The following is a 15,905-nucleotide window of genomic DNA, read 5'->3' as shown; positions in this document are numbered from 1 at the left end:
CAGGCAGGCAGGCGAGCTGTTGGGAGCCAGCAATCCCAGATTGTGAGAGCGATGTCCCAGATTGGAGAGGGTGCAGGCTGGGCTGAGGGACACACACCCACCCCCCATGCACGAATTTTGTGCACTGGGCCTCTAGTATTAATATAATAATGCATAAATATGATAGAATTATATTATTAGCAATAATACTAATCTTGCCAGGTTGTTGGGACAAATTATAATGTATATCACATCTAATAATGTACAATGTACTCATATGCTATGTCACACAAATAGAAGGTCAAATAACAATTAATGGTATTACTAATAGTATTAACATGTCTATAGTATTAACATGTTTATATTATTATAATAATAATACATAGCCAGGCTCTTCAAAATAACCCTGGCATGGCAGTTAGGGAATGAGAATTCCAACCTGCTGAGTGATTTCTCACAATACCCTTTGCCCCTCGGGGCCTCAGCCACACACAGCAGAGAAGGTCCAGTCCTAACTCCAGGGCTAACTGCTTACTTACATGACCTTGCTCAGGTCACCAAACCACGTCACAACCTGGATCACTATTCTCAAGCAGTAACAGCCCAGCCCAGGTGGGAGGACTGGAGTGAGAGAGCTTCAGAAAGCAAAAAGCAACAGTTAAGCAGATTTCCTCTTTCACCCTTCTCAGCTGTGTGACCATTAGCACAGTGTGAGAGAGGAAACTTCTCATGAAATCCTCTTCCTGCCAGGCTTCCTGCCCACAGTGCAGTCTTTCCATCATGCCTGCCTCAGGGCCATCCCTTTCTCTTTCCACCCTACGACTACTAACTGCTGCCTCTCAGGCCAGGTACCATAGTCTAGGTACTACTACTACCCCCATCTGAAAGGTCGCAAGGTAATGTTCAGAAAGGTTGAGCAACTTGCCCAAGGTCACACAGCTAGTAAGTGACAGAGCTAGGGATTCAAAACCCTCTCTGCCTCCAAAACTTGTGTTCTTAACCACCAAACTACACTTACCTTAACAAGATCCTGAAGACATTACTGTAGTTAGCAGGAGTAGTAGTTAGCAGCAGTAGGTAGTGATAATAGGGTCAGGAGCCCCTGCTCTAAGGATTTGAGTATCTCCAGTCCTTACCCAACCCACGCTGTCCGCCTGCAGTGCTACGTCAACCTGCTCTTCTGGTACCAGTTCTTCTGTGGTTTCTCGGGCTCCACCATGATCGACTACTGGCAGATGATCTTCTTCAATCTCTTCTTCACCTCACTGCCTCCTCTCGTCTTCGGGATCCTCGATAAAGACATCTCTGCGGAGACACTCCTGGCGCTGCCCGAGCTGTACAGGAGCGGCCAGGACTCCGAGGTAAGGGGCTCAGCTTCTCCCTGGAGGTATCAGGGCATGACCACTGGGCTGGGGGTCAGGAGCCCCGCATTCAGTCACCACTCTGCCCCTCACCTCCCACATGGCCAAGCATTTGCTGTGAGGATGACTGACGAACCAGACCAGTGAGTATGTTTCTTTTAGATATTTCTTAATTATATCACCCATTATGGGACTGCCCGAGTTGAAGAGGGAGAGGGCATGCAGAAAGAGCCCCCTGAGCCAGCCCCCCTCTCCAGGCCTTCCACAGAACCCCTGGGAGTAAAAAACAGTTAACTCATCCACGGATGAGGCAAGGGCTTCCACCACAGGTCAGGAAAGGCAAAACTACAACTCCATGTGGCCTAGAACGTGCTGGTGTGAAGTAGACTAAAGAAGGCCTGGGGCGCCATCAGAATGGTTTCTTAAAGGACACCGAGCGGCCACAGTGGCACCTGACTGATTTGGAGAAGTCAGGCAGGTGGTCAGGAGGTGGGATGCAGGAGGAGCTCTGGGAAAAGGGTCCTTGGCACCTGGGAGGGAGGAGCGCACAGCCAGGTGGGTGCCTGAGGGCTGGTGATACATTGTGGACAGCCAGGGAAGAGGCAAGTGCAGTCCTAACCCGAAGGCAGGAGAGCACAGCAGCCCCGCACCACAGGCGAGGGGACATGCGATGGCGCAGGGGCATCCTAGGCTTCCCACCTGCCCCCTCCCCACAGGCACGCTGGCGGGATGATGTATTCCATGAGCACCTATCATTCAGAGTTAATGTTGCAAAAGCATAGACTGTGATATATATATATATTTCCCCAAAAATATATACCCTTTGGCTGCCATTATTAATTCCAATGGGTTAAATCTAAAAAGAAAGAAATATCAATTGAGCTATCAGCTGTTAAAAGAATGTATACATGTTTTGGGATACCCTGTATAGGTATATACAATCAACATAGGGGTACATACTTCTTTTCAAATTAATGTTTTGTTTTCTTCAAATAATATCCAGAAGTGGAATTTCTAGATCACGTGGCAGTTCCATTTTTAATGTTGTGAGGAACCTCCATACTCTTTCCCACAGTGGCTGCACCAATGTGCATTCCCAACAACAGTGTCTGGGGGCTCCCTTTTCTCCACGTGCTCACCACAGCTCGTTGTTTGTGGGTTCACTGATGAGAGCCATTCTGGTGGTGGTAACTGCTCGTGTATTCTTTCTTGGCAGTGCTATAACCTGATGACTTTCTGGGTTTCCATGCTGGATGCTTTCTACCAGAGCCTCATCTGTTTCTTTATCCCTTACCTGGTAAGTCATATCAATCATTCCATTCGAACCATACAAATCGCAGGGTGCCACTGGTCCTGTTTATAGGAAATCCTAGACTAGAAGTGTCTTTCTAGACACTTCAGAGCAGAGGCTCAAAACAGGGAGCCTGCGACTACCTCCAACGTAGGATGTTTGACAAGTCAGAAAGCTTTGCCCAAACATTTTACTTTCTGCCAGGTTTTGGAAAACTGAAAGCTATCATTACATGGGATCATTTTTCCCTCATGGCAGAAGTCCAGAATTGACTCATAGCCCTGCTTAGATGGGACCCATATTCTCGTTTGCCAATGGCAGAAGTCCAGAATTGACTCATAGCCCTGCTTAGGGCCCATATTCTCGTTTGCCGTAGTCCCCACCGCTCCCTTTTGTCTTATCCCAGGCCTTCTTCACTCATTTACTGTTTCTTATTTGAGCACTAAACGTATCTGTATTTACAACCCTTCGTTTAGATTTGTGCTTCAAGCATTCAGGCAGCAAGTTCTGATAATGAAGAATACTACATTACCTGAAATAAAAGCAGGAATACATACAGCAAGGATACCAGCCCCACCTCAATCTGGTTCCTCAGTGGAGAGTGAGAATTTAGATAGTGAAGGGTATCTATTTCTCCTGGACAGGGAACCATAATGTGGGTTAACTGCTATCAGGTATGGTAGTGTCCACACAGCCTCGGGGCTCATATCCTTTTGCAGTTATCAACATGAGGGTCGATAAAGCAGGCATTTTATGCTTTCTTTTCATTTCCTAGCTTACAATACCCTCCCTGGTCAGACCTCTGCTAGTCTTTCCTGCTGAATCATTTGCTCCTATTTTGAGCTCAACGCACCCACCATCTAGAACAGGGGTCCTCAAACTACGGCCCGCGGGCCACATGCAAATACAAATATTGTATTTGTTCCCATTTTGTTTTTTTACTTCAAAATAAGATATGTGCAGTGTGCATAGGAATTTGTTCATAGTTTTTTTTTAAACTATAGTCTGGCCCTCCAACGGTCTGAGGGACAGTGAACTGGCCCCCTGTTTAAAAAGTTTGAGGACGCCTGATCTAGAACTATTTGACGTTCCACAGCCCACCACATCCACCCTCAGTTCTGGCCTTTGGCTGGACTGCCTTCCCTCCCCTCTCCTCAAGAGATTAACTCCTCCTTACAGTCTCAGCTGAAGGCAGGGAAGGGGACATATGTAATACTTTCAACAATAAAGAATTATTTTTTTTAAAAAAAGCCAAGGCCTTGAGTCCACAGGCACATCTGAGGGTACCTATTTGTTCCTCCTCTGCAGACCTACAAGGACTCTGACATCGATGTCTTCACCTTTGGGACACCCATCAACACCATCTCCCTCGCCACAATCCTCTTGCACCAGGCAATGGAAATGAAGACCTGGGTAAGTGCTTGTTTGGCTTAAAATTCCTGTTCCTGATTATTGACCACATTCAGATTTCTGAGTTGTACTTTATGTCACTGACCTACTCGATTCATACATATTGAGCTTTTACCTGTGTCTGTCCTGTGCAAGGATGAAAGAGGTGCAGAAGAAAAAAATTCCTGGCCTCAACTTGCTTATCATCTATCCAGGATGATAAAACTAACATATATAAAACAATGAAACAATTAGTTGCAAAAATAGATATTAATAAAAAATTGAGGGGTGTTTTCAGAGACAAGGAGAACCATGCTGTTAAGGGATGTGCTCCCCATTTAATTTCAGGATAAAAGATTAGAAAACTGCCTCTACGTAACTACATTTCAAGCCCAAATATCACACTTTAGTATCTAAAAGGGCACTGCCAGCTTTTTCATTAAGTTCTTCTTAAAAGTATATGCCTATCAACAGGTACCTATCTACATGATTTTTTAATGTAGTATCTCATTTAACTTCCCAGAGTCCTTTGTGTTCAGTAGGCTTTGTTTTGAGACTTAACTGACTTACAGCATTGTGTAAGTTTAAGTGTACAGCGTGATGACTTGGCGTACATATATCTCAAAGTGATGGATAAATACATATATGTGTTGTGTTTTTTTTAATCTTTAGTGTTGAAAGTATTACATATGTGTTCCAAATAAATCCAAATATATCAGTATTCAATTTACCTATTAAAAGCAAAATTTATCAGACTGGATTTTTTTTTATCCAGAAAAATGTAAGGAGAAATGGACAAGTTCACAATGCTACTATGAGATTTTGATATAATTCCATCATAAAGAGACTAGGTCATTTGGAAAAAAATGGGATATAGAAGAATTGAATTATCACACTTGACCTAATATATAAAATCATTCTCCAAACATGCATCTATTTAAACACACAGGCCATTTACCAAAAATTTAAAAGACCAAATTCTGAATCACAAAGGAATTTGAGAGAAACAGTATCATAAGCAATAAAAAATAGCCAAACTCAACGTGCTTGGAAATTTAAAATGCATTTCTAAATAACTCATGAGGGAAATTATAACATACTTGTTACTAAATGACTATAAAAATATATACAAATTTGTGAGAGTACCTAAAGTTTTATTATTTAAAACAAAGGTAAAAATCAAGGAAACAATAGAATCAATAAAACCAAAATTGAGCTCCTCGAAAATGTAATGAAAACTAATCTCTGGCAAAACCCATCTAGGAGAAGACACAAAAAGACCACAGAAATGATACTCAGAATAAAAAGGGCTGTAATTGTAGATATGATCAATTTTTAAACATATTTTTTAAATGTAAAATTTACCAAAACATAGTCAAAATCATTCAGCAAACCTGAGTAAACCAATCACCATTAAAGAAACTGAATTTATAATCCTGTGATCAAACTTACACGGGACAGATAATCTCTACCTTATACCAATTATTTCACAGATTAGAAAAAAAATGGCATTTTTTCATGGCTAGCATAATCCTGACACCAAAATCAGCATGGACAGATCGAGGAAAGAAAATTATAGACCAGTCTCATCTAAATGAACATAGATGTAAAAATTCTAAATAAATTCCTGGCAAAGCAACTCAGAAGTTTGTTAGAAACAATAGAGGCCAACCAAGGAACTTTCATATCCTCTTAGTAGATCATAAACTGATACCAGCACTCTGGAGAGCAATCTGAAAATAGCCAGGAGTTAATGTTCATATACTATGACACGGTTCTACTTCTAAGTGTGCACCCTGGAAATAATCTTGCATCTGTGTATACAGAGAAGTGTATAAGAATTACACCATTGTTCTTAATAGCAAAAAAAAAAAAAAAAAAAAAAAAGCAAAGAGCCTAAATGTTCATCAACTGGAAAATATGCCAAATTGTGGCATATTTATACAAAAGAACAGTTAAAATGAATAAACTAGAGCTGTATCTATCAATGTAGTAAAACTCCAAAGCATAGTGTGTACAGGATATCCATACATGATAAAGTAATAGAGCAACCATAAACATGGCTGCACAAACATGTATGTATAAAATACACATTGGAATGATGAACACTGAATTTATGTTCAAGATTAAACAAAGCATTTACAGGGGATATATGGATGCTTTGATTATATCTGTAAGCTGTAACCTTTCAACAAAAATCTGAGGCAAATATTACATAAGGTTAAAATTGATAAAGCTGGACGTTGATAAAGGACCTGTCATAGGAAACTAACACAGCTGCCTCGGACAGATTTGCAGCCCAGGCTCGTATCACCTGGTGAGCCAAACTCGAGAGAAAAGTATCTCAAACTAAGTCTCAAATTGTCCCTACTAACTTTTCCAGGGCAATAAGCACCACGTATTCAAAAATAACCAAGCTCTCAAGGAAACAAGAACTCATTAGTGAGGATTTTAAAAAAAAAGTCAGAAACCAATATTTCAGGAGATGGTATTATCGGATATAAATTATAGAAAAGCTATGTTTACTATATTTAAATAAATAAAGACTAAGCTTTAAAAATATCTACAGATTGGTAAACTATATAAAGCAACCCAGCAGACTGGAAAATAGGCCTAATAAAACATTTAGAAATAAAAAAAAATACAACAAATGCAATTTATTTTCATGGCTGGCTTAACAGCAAATTAGATACAGCTAAAGGGGAGAATTAGTGGACAAAAGAAATTATCCAGAATATAAAACAGAGTGGGGGAAAAGAAAATTATGGAAGAGGTATTAAATATATAGAAGGTAGGGTGGTATCTTAAAAGGTCTAATATCCATTTGGTCAAATTCTCAGTAACTTGAAAATTTTATAGAAGTGATGAAATACATCAATCCAGAGTTTCAAGAAAGTCAGCAAAATCCAAACAAGATCAAAAGAAATTCACACTTATTATATCATAAGGTAACTAAAGACAAGATAAAAATGATAAAAGCAGGCCAGGTTTGAAGTGACCGATTTCCTTCTAAGGAACAACAGGTGAAGGGTTGTTAACTTCTCAGTAGCAAAAATGGAAGCCAGAAGACGGTGGAATGTTACCGCAGATATGCCGAATGAAAATAACTTCCAACAAGAATGCTATATCCATCAAAAATGAGAATGAAATAAAGACTAAGAGAATAGATCACCAGCTCACTCCCACTAAAGGCTGCACTTAAAGAGGAAAGGAATCTCTCATGGGAGTTCCATGAGAAGAAATTAAGACATAGAAAGTGGGAAACATAACTAAACCTGAATATTGACCATATTACACTATAATGACATGTGTGCTTTAAAAAGATGAGACAATCCTAGCTGGCTTGGCTCAGTGGCGGGTTTGATTCCCATCAAGGGCATATGCCGGGGTTTCGGGCTCCATCCCCAGTAGGGGGCGTGCAGGAGGCAACCAATCTGATTCTCTCTCATCATTGATGTTTCTATCTCTCTCCCTCTCCCTTCCTCTCTGAAATCAATAAAAATATATTTTAAAAAATATATCTTTAAAAAAATAAATAACAAGATGAGACAATTAAAATATGCAGTAGCAATAAGATATGTTAGAAAAGAGGTTAAAGTACTCTAAAGCCCTTGTATAATTCAGGAAGAGAGAAAGCAGTTCTAAACTTTAGACTGCGGTAAGTTAAGATTGCTTATTATCATTTATTGAGTCATCACTGAAAGAATAGAAATGGAGTACATAACTTTCAAACTAGTAAAGGGTGGCAATAAAATTATGCAAAATAGTCAATATGTTTTTAAAAAGGATACAAATAGGGAAAGAAAGCAGCACGAGACAGGCAGGACAAAACAAGATTAGACAACATCACTGAACTCTGAAAACAAACTACAGCCACTTCTGGAAAAGATGGATTCATCACACAAAACATGATTCTATTTACTAACATTTCAAAAAAACAGTCTGCATAGAGAAACAGAGAAAGGTGGTAAAACATCCTAAGACAGCTTGGAAATTATCACCAAAGTCAAGGCTGAGACAGAAGATTGAGGGGTGCTTGGGGTATGTGTGTTCAAATTTTGTGTTGCATTTTCAAAAAAAAAAAAAAGAAGAAGAAGAAGAAGCTTAAAACAAAGTTATACCCTTAACAGTGTTTACTTCTTCCCTTCCACAGACCATCATCCACGGGCTGGTTCTCGTAGGCAGCTTCCTGATGTACTTTGTGGTATCCCTAGTGTACAACGCCACCTGCGTCACCTGCAACAGTCCCACCAACCCCTACGGGGTGATGGAAGTCCAGCTCTCAGACCCCACTTTCTACCTCGTCTGCTTCCTCACACCAGTCGTGGCTCTTCTCCCAAGGTTTGAGCACAGGGGCCCTTTCTTCCTAGAACTACCAATCTCCCCTCGATAAGCCGTTTCCATAGCCCAGGGGTCAGTAATTTCACTCCTGGTTGGGATCCTTGAAGCTATAGTCTCAAAGATAAGGTCCTAGCACAGAAAGAACAATGAACTTGGAGAAAAATGCCACAGAGGAGCCAAGTCACCAAAGCGGGCATGGCCTCAGTTGTGACATCTGTAAAATGGGAGTGATAATTCCTGTCCTCCAGCCTTACAAATTTTGAATAAGCACAAGTCTCAGGGGATATATTTCCCACCACAGCCCTTCCTCAGCCCAACCCCTTGAGAGATGGACCCTGGGAGAGACCATGAGGATTGCAATGTGTGTTAAATACTTTTGTCCACAGTTTTGGGGTTAAGCACGGTTGTGATCACTACTGACCAAGGACTGAGCTCCTCTGTTCTGTGTCTTTTTTGGGGTGTAGAAATAGAAATTTATCAGCCCTGTATTCTTGGTCTTACCCTTGGCTAGAAAACACACTTGGAGCCAAAAGCTACCAGCCTGATGAGAATCCTTGAAAAGAATAAAAGATTGTTGACACATGCTTTGAATAGATGGCGCTGAACAGTACAGCTTGTTAAACAGAAACAAGTTAGCAAATATTTACTTGTTAGTTACCATAGCACATAAGTTAAATCTTTTTGCTTATTCTACATTATCATCATAAGGTTGAATTTCTGTTTAATTCTGTTTACTAAGAAAAGCAAAGAGGTTTCTTCTGAGAAAGGATTATTGTAATATTTTCAAGGACTGTTGACTTGTAACCTTGAAAAAATTAATGTTTGTTATAGAAATCTACATGATAGAATGTTTGCTGCAGAGAACTATTTGTTCACTTAAGGTTATAAGCTGTATTTATCATAATGGAGGTAGATTTCACTCACCAACCTTGTGATAATTAGTCTACTAACCCTGACCTCACTAATCTTGGTCTAATTAATTCAACCAGTACAAAAGAACTATACAGAGTCTCTTAAAGCCAAGAACATGTACATTGTTTTGCAGATAAAAACAAAAGAAGCTAGCACACACAAACCTTAAAACATAATGAGCACTTTAATTAGCACCTTAAATAAAGGATACCAATTTTTGGACACTGTCAGTTTTTCTCCTACGGCATGTCCTTGACATGGTGTAGGTCAAGCCTTGGTCTTAGGTTCTTTTGTCTTCTAACTTTATAGTCTCTCCGTAGACATAGCAACCACTAGTGTGAAGATAAATATTTTGAACGTATGAACCTCCAAATTCCCAACCCAGACCTCTCTTCTGAATTCCAGATACATCTTTCTAGCTACCTATTCACCACTTCCACTAGGCATCTAAGTTCAAAGAAATTGGGAGACATCTAAAATTTAAGTCACGATCCTCCCTTTATCACCACCACCATCTAAGATACCTGGGTCTCTTCCAGAGTTTCTTCTATCAAATGCTATCCAATTAGGACCAAGGCAGACCCCCTGCAAGTTATCCTTGATACCACCCACCACCTCATGCCCACATCTAGCTCATTACCAAGACCTGACAATTCTACATGCTATATCTTTCTCAAATCCATCTGCTATTTCCACCATATCTACAGCCACCACCATGGATAGATTATATCCTTTCTTCTCAAATTACTGCAAAAGTATCTTAATAGATTTCACTCTAATCCACTATCACTGTGTCAAAGTGTAATCATGTCATATGCTTATAACCCTACCAGGGCTTCCCAAGGCTTTTACAATAAAGCGCAAAAAACAAAACACGGCTCTCCGTCCTTGCCTGCTCTGGCCCTGCCAGCCCCTCTGTGTCATTTCCCCTCTTGTCCTCTCTCTACATTTCAGCCATTGTGCATGGATTTGGTTCTCACCTCCTATGCATGTCTCTTCCTCAAGGAAGGTGTCTCATACCAGATCAGTTGTCCGACACTCTCACTGCTCCTTCTGCTTATAACTCTGTTCAGGTGCCATAGGAAAGCAAGAACCTGTCTATCCTGTTCTCAGGTTAATCTCTCGGGGGAGTGGCCCAGTGTAGAAACTTGTTAAGTATCTGTTGAATAAATGGATGGAGAAGGAAAGTAGCATCTTGGTGGAACGGTTTAAACTGAGCAAATTCCAGCTTTCAGGCAGGAAGTCGAGTCTTTCCTGAAATAAACATGCCCACCTGTACTGCCTCTCTGGGTGAGATGAGAAAGAATAGGGCAAAGTTTACCTGATGCCGTGGGCGTCTTCAGAAACCCCTTGTGCACTGTGAGGCTGCCTAAAGCTTTCAGACACAGTGGAAGGATGGGAGTCTCTGCTTATAAGGCTTTAGAAATAAACATTTTAAAAAGGATTATTTGGGGGAAAGATTCTGGATGTCTACTTTTTAGATAAAAAAATTGATACCCAGAGCCCAGTATCACAAGATGGGATATGCTTTCTCCATAGACCTTACAATTGTATTCACCTTCTTATTCTTTCCCCAAATGTGGAATAGAAAAGACTCCAGGCACAGATAGAGACTTCCAATCCCAGAGTCCAGTACAGGCTACTATGCAGCTTGGCCCGGGAAAGGAACCCTGGGTTAACCATCAGGGAAACCTAGCAACTGCTCAGGTGACCTTGGAAACCCTATCTCATCTCTTGGGGCCTCAGTTTCTTCATCTGGAAAATGGTGCAAATACAGCAATGCTGGGAAATTAGTAGGGCCCACAGATTCAAGAGAATATGTATTTAGAAACTACTTAAGTTCCACAAAGGGTTGATATTGCAAAGCAAGTAAATTTGCCTAAATCAGAATAGCCCAGAAAGAGAAAGGACTGCCCTATACATGGTAGATAAGAGAAAATTCTAGGGATCCAGAGTGCTTGGTTCTGACCACAGCAAGACCACTGTATGGCTCTGGACAAGTCACTGCCTCAGTTTCCTCATGTGTAACATGGGGGAAGCAAAAGTACCAGCCACATGGGATTGTTGGGAAATATGAGTTAATACTAAAGCATTTAGGAACGTTCTGGTTCATGATAAATGTTAGTTATTACATATTGTTATTGAACTTCCAAATCCCAGAGGTGCCCAGGCATAGATTTAATAACCACAGTCAGGAGCACAGTGAAAAGGATCTTGCCATGGGTGGGGAGTTGGATTCGAAGGTCCCTTTCAATGCTAAAGTTCAAGACGTCAACAAAAATCAGAAAAAAAGATTTATTGTTGTTTCTCCTTCCCCACCAGGTACTTTTTCTTATCTCTACAAGGGACATATGGGGAGTCCCTGATCTCAAAAGCTCAGAAAATTGACAAACTCCCCAAGGACAAAAGAGACCTGAAAATCCAGAGTTGGAGAAGCAGACAAATGCCGGTCCCTGGAGAGGCTCAGCGCACCCACCGTCCAGTGCCACCTGTCCCTGAACAGGACTTCAGAGCCAGCACCCCAAAGAGCTCCAGCCCTCCCAAGCAGAAGTGCACAGAGAACTGGGGGGTGCACGGAGAGAGAAGCAGCAGAGACCACAGGAGGGACAACCCAAGCTCAGCAGACTCCTCAGCTAAACTCTCATCCAAAGATCACCTTCTTCTGGGGCCCAATAGCAGGATGGCGTCCGGGGCCTACCCCAGCGGGCAGACTGATGAATACCAGCGCTCGAGCAGGGGCAGCCATCGCCGATCCCAGAGTTCACTGACCATCTGAGGGGCCTGCAGAAATCTGTACAAACTTAGGGGAGGCCGCCCAATCGCTGGCCTAATTAACCCAAGACTCTTCCTCTCCATGGAGGAAAGAATGAGCCCGTCTTACTCTTTTCTCCCCGCCAGGCTTGACTTCCTTAGAGGAAGTACTGGCCCTAAGGGGGTCAAGCAAAAAAGGCTGGAAACCACTTAACCTCCAGTTTTCTCCTGCTGCCAGGCAGCACATCTTGCAAACAGAGTTTCATAAAGAGGCTATGTTTCTATGTCATCGAGTCCTCAGAGACATTCTTCTGATCCTCTAGATAAGTACAGCCTACAACCCAATACATACGTTTCCAAGAAATGTATAAACCCAGGCAATCCCTCAGGCTGTGGAAGTTTCTGGTCTTGCCACACCATCACTTCACTGCATGGGTGCCAGAGTTTAAATTTCAGAGGAGACCCAGACATGTAGGTGCTTCATCTTGATTGTATTGCAGAGATGGCCATGTGGGGGTTAACATCCCTTTCACTCACAAAGAGTAAGGATGCTGTTTGTCTCTAAGTCAAATAAAACTACAACTAAATATTAAAACTAGACTTGAACTCAGTGCCACCGATACTTCAGAGGGTTGTGGGGCCACAGCTGGTGTAAGAGGCAGGAAGAACAGAAGCATTCTAAGAGAAATGGGTATACCAGAAGCCCCATGCCTTAGCTGACAGACCACATGTCCCACAGCCTGGGGAATCTACTTTTTTAAAAAGCTATTTATTTTATTTGTTTTTATATTAAAGGACCCACTCTCATTCAGCTCTCAGAACAGGAAAACTCTAAGATGAATAGATCTTAGCAAACCTGCCCACAGAATAGACCCATATGATGCAAGCAACTCTGAGCCCAAACAATGACATCTTCAAGGGTAGGGCCAATGTTAAATCCTGTTCATTAAGCCTAACCCAGAGAGGAGTGCCGCCTGGAGGACACTGGCACATGCTTCCATTAAATTAGGGAGAGTCATAGGAAGTCTCACTTCACAGGGAAAAGAAAGTTTACATAGGCATCTTACCACTAGAGATAGTAAATACCAAAAATATAAGAGCTCAAAAACAGTGTTGAAATAAAAGAATGGATGATAGAATTCTAATAGGCTGTCAGGAGAAGCTATGTCTACTATGGGCAAGGATAGCCTGTCCCTAGTCTTTTAAGATAAGTCAGGGAGGGCTACTAAGCCTTTTATCCTTAAGGCAGTGCCTATATATTAAGCAAAATCCTTAAAGGTTAGGAATAAATGCAACAAGTCTTTGAGCCTAGGAGTTATAGCCACCTCATTTGAGTAACTTTTCAGCAACAAAGCCCCCAAAAGATTTCAAGTTGGCAAATGGCAGACTGAGCTGGTCCTCTGACCACGCTGCTGACAAACCTGAACTGGAGAAGCCATTTGGAGCACCTTCCTGGAGCCAAAATACTGGGTCTCTTTCACTGACTCTGCCATATAATGACACGAGCACTGGCCAGCTGGTAGGTATTCAGGGGAATTCTATAAGAGGATTGCTAAAGGGGAAACACAGCAGGCAAAGAAGTAATGACTTTGTCCCAAATAAGAGGACTAAGCCAAAACTCAGATTTCAGGGTCCCTTTCTCTGTATGATTCCTGCCCAGTCCTGAAAGCCAGATGAGAAAGGATGCTTCAGAAAAGAACAAAGGCGTGAGAAGACCACTAGCCTCAGGAGATCTGAGGCATAGATCTTTGTTCTCTAGAGCCAGGAACCTTGAAGCAGGATGCCACACCTACAAATTAGGGTAGAACCGCCCTACCTCCCAGGCTTGGCAAAGGAACAAGTCAAAGTTACATAGGAGGTGAGGGAGAGAAAACCCTTTGAAAGCTGTTAACACCCTCAATAATAACACAGGGATATTTATTTCAGAGCTTAAAGGAAAAGAGGTGATGGAGAAGTTGAGGAAATGTCTGATCTTGACACCTAAATGCCAAACCATACCCATCATTGTGATGCTGCTCTCTTTCTTGCATGACCAACCAGCCCAGTTAGCCTGGGATTTTCCCAGTTTTAGCACTGAAAGCCCCACATCCTGGGAAACTCCTCAGTCCCGGGCCAACTGGTCACCTACTCCTGCCCTTCTTTGTAAACCAAATCAACTGTGACTATCCAACATGCCACCTTAGGGGGGAAAGTTATAACAACTATTTCCCTACAACATAATCCTAATGATTGTACTTAATACATTTTTATACTTTTATGACCTTTTACTGATTGACTGGAAATGTGCTATCCTTTATTAGAAGAAAAAAATAAACACGATTTTTCAGAATTGCTTGCAGTTCTAAGTCCTCTCTCATCTATCTATCCTTCTTTGCATTCACTCATCTGTTCATTCATTTATCCACCCATCCATTCACTTATCTACCCAATAAACTTCTATTAAGCCCCTGCTAGATGCCTGTGATGTGCTAGGAGCTGCAAGGAATTCATCCCTGACTTAAAGAAGCTCATAGCCTTGTTGGGCATAGAGTGTCAAAACAGATTTGACCCAATGTAAGAGTGTGACATAAACCAAACCGGATACAAGCATTAGAAGCATCACACACAGTCCCCCCTCTCTGAAAGTCTACCCTAGCTACTACCCTCTCCTGGAAGCCTGTGCCAACCTCAAACCCAGGTTGATTAGGCGCCCTTTCTCATTCACTCATTCAGCAGATGACACACAGTGCCTGCCGTCCACAGCACTGTGGCAGGCAGCAAGCATAAAAGAGGGGACAAAGAGAAGTTCAGCTCCTGACCTCCAGGGATTTACAGTCTAGAAGGGGCGACAGGGAGGAGGGGAAGAGGTAGTTCCCATCCATGGCAATCAGAGAAGGCTGCTCCAAGAAGGAGAGGTTTCAGCTGCCACCTTAACCATGAGAGAATTAAGTATGAAAGCCCTGAAAAAGGAACACAGTTTGGTGGATTCAAAAAGTTAAGAGAGAGAAGAGGTCAGTGTGACTAGAACCCAGTGAGCAGGAGGAAATGCCCCATAACAATGTTAGTAATCGCAACTGCATTAGATTACTGCGGGCTAGGAGCTGGTCTAAGCACACATCACCACAGAACCTCACAGCCACCCGGCAAGTAAGTACCATTATTCTCCCCTATTTCATTTAGCGTTGGTGACATAATGAACCACCCCCAAGATTTAGTAGATTAACACAATTATTCATGTGCTCACGGTGCTGTACCTGGGCAATTTGGGCTGGGACCTCCCTCCACATGGTCTCCATCCTCAAAGACATCAGCCAGCCTTGTCACATGGCAGCAATGTTCTGGGAGTAAGAACAGAAGCTGCAAAGTCTCTTGACACTGAGGCTCAGAACTCACACATCATCTTTTCCACCACATTCTCTCAAAACAAGCCACCAGGCCAGCCCAGTTACAGAGGGGTGGGGAAATATACCCCACCTTTAGTGGGAGGAGTTACAAAGAAATTTGAGGCCATTTGTAATCTACCACATCCCATTTACAAAAGGAGAAACTGAGGCAGAGAGAGATTACGTGAATTTGGCACAGTCACACCATTAACAAGTGGGGAGGCAGCATTCTAACCCCAGAAGTCTGAAACCAGAGCCTATACTCTTAGCCACTGAGCTACACAAATGTGAGACAGGGACCAGACACCAGAGGGGCTTGTCTTCTCGGCATTCCTTTGAGAGACAAGGTAAGCACAGTGCTTAGCTAGCCTGAACTCCATCCCAACTCTGTCACAGACTGGCACGGTGACCTAGCCCACACTGTTCAGCTGGGTTGTTCACCCAGACAAAAGCTTCAGAAAGTAAGGAAGAAAGCAGCCTCAGGAGAACCGGAATGCCAATATTTCCCATGAGCTGATC

General features: G+C 42.2%; 1 protein-coding gene across 3 annotated transcripts in view; it reads left to right on the top strand.

Moving 5' to 3' along the window:
- Window positions 1-14,350, top strand: part of ATP10B (ATPase, class V, type 10B) — a 187,605-nt gene extending 173,255 nt beyond the window's left edge. For all 3 annotated transcript variants that reach the window (XM_005870568.2, XM_005870569.2, XM_014543172.1), the window contains 5 exons: window positions 1,140-1,340; window positions 2,557-2,637; window positions 3,940-4,044; window positions 8,174-8,361; window positions 11,596-14,350. In XM_005870568.2, the coding sequence (XP_005870630.1) occupies window positions 1,140-1,340; window positions 2,557-2,637; window positions 3,940-4,044; window positions 8,174-8,361; window positions 11,596-12,049 (1,029 nt within the window). In that variant the 3' untranslated portion in view covers window positions 12,050-14,350. The remainder of the gene's footprint in view (window positions 1-1,139; window positions 1,341-2,556; window positions 2,638-3,939; window positions 4,045-8,173; window positions 8,362-11,595) is intronic.
- The last annotated feature ends 1,555 nt before the right edge of the window (window positions 14,351-15,905 follow it).

Source organism: Myotis brandtii, unplaced genomic scaffold, assembly GCF_000412655.1.
Source record: "Myotis brandtii unplaced genomic scaffold, ASM41265v1 scaffold32, whole genome shotgun sequence".
In the NCBI taxonomy this organism is placed as follows: Eukaryota; Metazoa; Chordata; class Mammalia; order Chiroptera; family Vespertilionidae; genus Myotis; species Myotis brandtii.
This window is presented reverse-complemented; position numbering and strand designations above follow the sequence as displayed.